This window comes from Nesoenas mayeri, assembly GCF_963082525.1.
Source record: "Nesoenas mayeri genome assembly, chromosome: 1".
NCBI classification, from domain to species: Eukaryota; Metazoa; Chordata; class Aves; order Columbiformes; family Columbidae; genus Nesoenas; species Nesoenas mayeri.
Genome location: NC_137541.1, coordinates 56452860 through 56459545, shown reverse-complemented (window position 1 = coordinate 56459545; position 6686 = coordinate 56452860). Strand labels below are relative to the sequence as shown.

The 6686-nt window shown below is 41.9% G+C and overlaps 1 protein-coding gene across 1 annotated transcript in view; it reads left to right on the top strand.

Moving 5' to 3' along the window:
- Positions 1-1417: 1417 nt before the first annotated feature.
- MYRFL (myelin regulatory factor like) overlaps positions 1418-6686 on the top strand; it is a gene marked incomplete at both ends in the record, with an annotated part of 44562 nt that continues 39293 nt past the window's right edge. The window contains one exon of the mRNA XM_080338734.1: positions 1418-1463. Within this exon, the coding sequence (XP_080194860.1) occupies positions 1418-1463 (46 nt within the window). The remainder of the gene's footprint in view (positions 1464-6686) is intronic.

The following is a 6686-nucleotide window of genomic DNA, read 5'->3' as shown; positions in this document are numbered from 1 at the left end:
AGTCTCCAGTCACTGGTTCTGACTGGAAGAACTCTGTGTTCAATTGTTAAAAAGTTGTTTATTGTTTCAATAATACTAAGGAAGTGTGGTTTTACTCACTCTTAAAGAACAAACTGTATTTGTTGGTATTACATTTTATGTTAGGCTCATAAATGCTTCCTAAATGATTGTTAATCCTTAGTTTACATAATGAAATCAAGCTGTTTCCAGGATTAGCTAACAGTAGTTTAATGATAGCTGATAGTTGCCGCTATTCTAACTTAATAATCCTTTATAAGCATTGCTCATTCAAGCAGAGGGAAGGGTCTGTTCCATATGCAATAGTGTCAAGGTATAAATGGTATCTGAAGTTTTTCTTGATTTTCTTGTACTAGGGAGTAGAAGGGTGTACCCAGTGTAGCTAAGTTACATCGACATGATATAAATACTGATCAGGTTGCTTCTGTATTTTTTTTTTCTTCCCTCAAATTCTTTTCTCTATTTCTAATAGAAGCTGCCTGTCCTGAGAAGCCTGTGTCACTGTGAGTGTCTGGGGCTTGTAAACATTGCACAACAGTTATTTGTCTGGTGTATGTAACCACTTCAGAAAATGGCCTTATTCCAGACTGCTTGACTTCACTGAAGCTTTTGTTCACATCCAAATGTGTCTTACAGATGCCTATGCAAAATCGCTGAATATTTTTCTCCTGTTTCTTAGGGGGGGACAGAACAGCAGCAATTTTCAGTGTACAAAGATCAATTTAAATAAAGTGCAATAGTGTTTGCTACCAGTCTTAAAAGACCTTTGTACAACGTGCAGATTTCACATATGTTTTTCATTGTTACCTTAGACAAACAGGTTAGTCTGGAATTTAGTTTTCTTAATAATGTACAAGTTCTGCTTCTATATAGTTAAACTGCTGGGAGGTGTAATTTTTTTAGAGCAACCAGATAGTCTGATACTCAACTGCTTAAATGGGATGGTGCATATGGTGAAACCAGTGATAGCTTTTCTCTTGCATATTCGATTACTTTTCCTTTCATCAGTATTATTAATTACCTCACCTGTGTGAAAGTACAGAGACAAGATAAGTAATTTTTATTGTCGCATTTTTTGCGCATGCGTAATTATGATTAGTACCGGGACCAAAGGTCCTTAAACCAAGAACATTAGACGTACTGAACGGAAGAATGCCTGTTGCCTTCATCTTGCCTCAAAAGCTTTGTCAGATTCTACTTAACATGTAGCAGAGTTTAAGTATAGACCCAGCTCTAGTTATGAAGGAATGAAACCAGCTGGGACGAAATCATTGGAACCTCTGACAGTGATGTGATGCGTCCCTTGGCACATTCGTAATCACCTGGGAGAGTGACGGTGTGTTTTCCCCAGCGGGACTCTTCAAGCAGCAGGAAAGCAAAACACTTCTACTGGCTTTTCATGGATGTGGTGGGAGAAAATGAGGCCTTGCAGCAGTTCTTTGAAGGTGAGAGTCTGATTTTAGGAGACAGTTTTAACACTGCCAGCAAGGAAAACTGGGAAGTGGCTGAGGTGTCCTTGCCATTTATCACTTCTGAAATCATGGTGATTTTCATGATGTTAGAGAGCTCCCTCCCTGCTCCATTGTACCATGTCAGGTTGAAGAGATTCTTCTGTCCATTAATAATCCTTCTTCCAAAACGGCCAGATTCTAATTGTGGGAATTGTGCCAGATCCTCAGGGTCCTTCTGAGAAGTTAAACTCAGTTTTTATTGTCTTTTGGCTGGAATCTGTCTTTCTGCCTTAGGTTCAAGCAGTTGTCATTAGTCTTCTGCCATTCTCTTGCCACAGAATTTACTCTCTAATAGATTCCATAATAAAACTGCATTTCTCAGGCCTTGCCATAATGTGATTGAAAATGGCTGTTCAAAGGCTTATGTATTTTCCTGTCTTCCAGTTTACACTTCTATTTCTGTATATGTTTTCCTTCTATTACCTGTGCCAGGTATTCATGTGATACTGATCTTAAAGTAACTTGGGAACCTACCTTTTCTGGTTTAGATAACACAGCAATTCCACCCCTCCCCCCCCCCCCCCATTTAATTTCCATTGTGTTGAATAAGTGAGGGGCATTTATTTGTTTGTTTTTCCTCTGGCACTCTGGTCTCAGCAAGAGGTGGCAGGTAATTCCAACTTTGGAGTTTTAGTTTCAAACTAGGAAATTAATGATTCATCAGCATGGATTAAGAAAATGTATTTAAGCCAAGATATTCAAACCAGTGAACCACAGTCTAGTGCTGCTAGCCAGCAAATGTGGCATTTATAGATTTTAGCAAATTAATACCGTGTTTCTTACGTTCACTTTAAGTCATGGAGATCAAAAGCCAACAAACATACTTGGCTTTGCTTTCAGCAACATAGCACTTGGTTTTATTTAGTTATTTGTTCACGTACTGCCCTATATAGCTGTTTAATACTCAAAGTAGTATTGGATACGAATTAGACAAAAAAAAGCCTCATCAGAAAAATTTTTAAGAACTGACTTGGAAAACAGGACTCTAGAGAGGATGGGCTGGGTTCTGTGGTTGGCTTTTGTGACAACAGTACTTTGATTGTAGAAGGTATCTATCTCAGATATTTTACCTATATGAACTCCTTAGCTAGAATTATTATTTGTAATTCTAGAATTACTCAGTTAACTCTTTTTAGAAGGTAGTTTGATAGAACATCTGTCTGGGCCAGTGTTAGGGGGAGAAGCCCTGCCAATTCCAATTAATTGCAGGAAAAATACAACGTATTGGAAAGTTCTGTTCCTTCAGTAACATCGTGTGGTTGTGCTGTGCGGCCTTAGAATACAACGAAGCTTTGCTAACGCTGTGCAGGGATGCTGTTGGATGACTGAATTTCATTATCTGCATTAAGGCTATGAAGAGCTAATTGTTCTATAATTCAGTAGCTCCTGTCCTCTTGCTGTTAAACCACAGGTAAACGTGGAAGGGGAGCAAACTCATTTAAAGCGGGCTTTGCATTATTTTCAAGCAGGGCTTAGCTTCACTGAATGCAAGGCCAACTCTCCAACTTAGCCAGTACAGCTTGTGGGTTGGCTTTAGAATGCCAGCTCATGTGGCAAGAGCAGTAAACTCATTCTAACTTGTTGGCCTCCGAGATTTGTCATAGGAGCATTAGAACTTTGTCTTTCAAGGCTACAAAAAAAGCTGAATCGTGCAGTATCAAGTGGAGAATGCCTCCCCTGAGGATGTGTCTCCACTTCATCGGTGCTTCAGTTTTGGCTTCCAAATGCATCAGCTAGCACCTGAGCATGTGTGTAGATCTGTTTTGTAAGATTATTTGAAACACATGAGAAATAGGGTCCTTTTCCCCCTGTTGCTTTAGTTGTTTACAGTGCATATTTGTTTTGACACTCAGTAGTAAGATAAACTCACGTTTGCAATATTAAGAGGGGACAGTCTGAAAAAGAAGTTTTTTCAAGGAAAATGAGATAATGCTGCTTTTCCTGCCTATCACGACTTTCAATAAATAATAGACCTCTTAGATTAGATATGTCTCTCACTGGGATTTGACCTTGGCTTTTTATCTTTCAAGGAAATGGCTTTTTTCTGGTGGTGTGGCTGTTGTGGGAAGTTCTTGTCTTTCCTGTCTTATTTCACTCCTCCCACAGTAGAGAATTCACCTTTGCACTTTTTTTTCCCCCTATGATTTCTGTTGAGACCGATGTTTTAGATTTTAAACATTTGTAATTTTGCATCGATAAGTTCCAATCTGTCAAGGGATGGTCAGAGCTCTTGAGTAGCTTTTCTGCCTGTCTGTGTACAGCCAAGCAAGCTGCTCTTGCTGATGTTATCGATGGGTTCAGGAATTGAATGAAAGCCGACCTAGTTACACTGTTGAATTCAGTTTTCTCTTTTTGTTGTTGTTGGAAGGTACGTTGAGGTACCTGAAATGTGTGTGTTTGGTCTCTGTGCTCTCTGTGATTTAAAGAGGTCTCTTAGTGTAATCACCTCTTCTTTGTATGCTCATGACTCCTGCATGGGTAACACTGAGCATAGTTTGGGCTCTCGGAAAATAAATTAAACCCCAGAACAAACATACCATTAAACACAAACCACTTAAAACGCAAAGATTTACATACCATTTTAAGGCTGAGAGATTGAAAAAGGAGTAAAAGATGAAATGAGGAATGTAATCTGTTTCTCCAGAAAATGTTGCTTTGGGGAAAACCCAATCTTGACACTAGCTCACTTCTTACCAGCTGGAGTGTTGTAGGTCTCCCTGCTTCTTGTCCGTAGCTCTGCTGGCACAGCAGTTTTTATTAATGACTCCAGGTCCATTCCAGTCAAAATGAACCAGGCTATCTTGAACAGCTTAAATAGTGATGGCTATTCCGAGTTCTTTAGCTTGAAAGAAGCTTATGAACTATCAGACCCCTAAGTAGGAGTTACCATTGCGTAAGTCCATGAAGTTCAACTGGACTTTTCACTGAGCCTATATAGTGGAGCTCATAAAGTGTTGAGACCTCTTTGCCCACAATGGTCAAGTATCTTCAGATTAAAACCTTTCCCTCAAGTTGCAAGAGTTTGTAGCAAACATTAATTTGTCCTTTCAGCAAGCAGGTATTAAGAAGCACTGACCATGTTCTCAATGTCATTTTTACATCTCAAGGTGTTATTTAAGGATTATTCCCTGTAGAGAATAGCTGACAACTTAACACAGATTTTACTACAAATAGCTGGACTTGGCTGGGAACCTCCTAGCATCCTCTTTTAATGTCAGGAAATGAGCAGTTTAGTATTGACTTTTAGACAGTACAAAAAACTTGAGAGAATATTTTATTGCTTGTGGACTAAATTTATGTATGCAGAAAGAGTATCCTAATTGCCTGGTTATTTTGGTACTCCTCTGAAAAGTGATGGCTCTGGTTCCAGCCAAATTCACCACTGTGTGTGACTTTTTCTGAAACAGCTACTCTGTTATAATATAATCATAGAATGTCCTGAGTTGGAAGTCACCGGCAAGGATCATAGAGTTCAACTCCTGTCCCTGCATATGATAACCCCACAGTTCACACCATGTGTCTGAGGGTGTTATCCAGTCTCTTCTGAAGTCTCAGGCTTGGGGCTGTGACACCTCCCTGGGGAGCCTGTTCCAGTGCTCCACCACCCTCTGAGTGAAGAACGTTTTTCTAATGTCCAACCTAAACCTCCCCTGGCACATCTTCCTGCCATTCCCTTGGGTTTTGTTGTTGATTGCTAAAGAGAAGAGTCTGACACCTGCCCCTCCTCCTCCCCTTGTGAGGAAGCTGTAGCTGCCATGAGGTCTCCCCTCAGTCTCCTCCAGGCTGAACAAACCCAGTGACTTTAGCCACTCCTCATATGGCTTCCTCTCCAAACCCTTCACCAACTTCGCAGCCCTCTTCTGGACACTCTCCAGTAGCTTTATATCCTTTTTATCCTGTGGTGCCCAGAACTGCACACAGGGCTCCAGGTGAGGCTGCACCAGTGCAGAGCAGAGTGGGACAATCACCTCCCTACCCGGCTGGCAATGCTGTGCTGGATGCACCCAGGACATGGTTGACCCTCTTGGCTGCCAGGGCACTGTTGGCTCATGTTCAACTTGACATCGACCAGAACCCCCAAATCCCTTTCCATGGAGCTGCTCTCCAGCATATTGTGCCCCAGTCTGTATGTACAGCCAGGGTTGCCATGGCCCAGGTGCAAAATCCAGCACTTGCTCTTGTTGAACTTCATGTGGCTGGTGATTGCCCAGTTCTCCAATTTGTCCAGGTCCCTCTGCAGGGCCTCTCTGCTCTCGAGAGTGTCAACAGCTCCCATAACTTTGTGTCATCAGCAAACTTGCTAAGCAATCCCTCAAGTTCTGAGTCTAAGTCATTTATGAAGACACTGAAGAGCACTGGCCCCAAGATGGATCCCTGTAGAACTCTGCTAGTGACTGGTCGCCAGCCCAACATAACCCCACTTACTAGAACCCTTTGAGCCCGGCCCATCAGCCAGTTGCTCACCCACTGCATTGTGTGTTTATCCAGCTGGACATCTTGTCCAAGAGGATACTGTGAGAGACAGTATCAAAGGCTTTACTGAAATCCAAAAAGACTACATCAACTGGCTTCCCTTGGTCAACCAGGTGGGTAACCTTGTCGTAGTATGAAATGTTGTTAAGCAGAAGCTTAGCAATAACATAGAACCAGAAACTCCTTCCAATAGGTTCTCTGTCCACCATGCTTCACTATGTGTTTAGATAATAATCCAAATGAGGCAACTGATTTAAATGCAGTGGGATGTAAGGCACTACATGGAAGTGCTGGGAGAATTAAGCAAGGCAGGTAATTTTGGGGTTGAGACTGTTGGCTACAGCAGCATGGACTATAAAGTGGAGCTCAGGAGCCAGATGACTATGGTTTTATGACTGGAGGAAAGGAGAGGATGTCTCTGCGAGAGTAGATGAAGCAAGCAGCTGTCAGATTAGGAGCCTGGGTTTCAGATTAGGCTTTGGGGGCCTAGGGCTGGGAATAGGCACAGGCTAGGAGTGAATGAACAGGGAAGCAGAAGCCAGGGGTAGAACTGACAGGTTTTAGACTGCAGGTTGAAGGAGAGGTAACAAGAGAATATCAGGCTTAGGAAGAAATGGGGAAAAAACCCAGCCATGTGCTGCCTATGACTGCAGTCTCTGTTCTGCAAACAACCATGTATGAAAC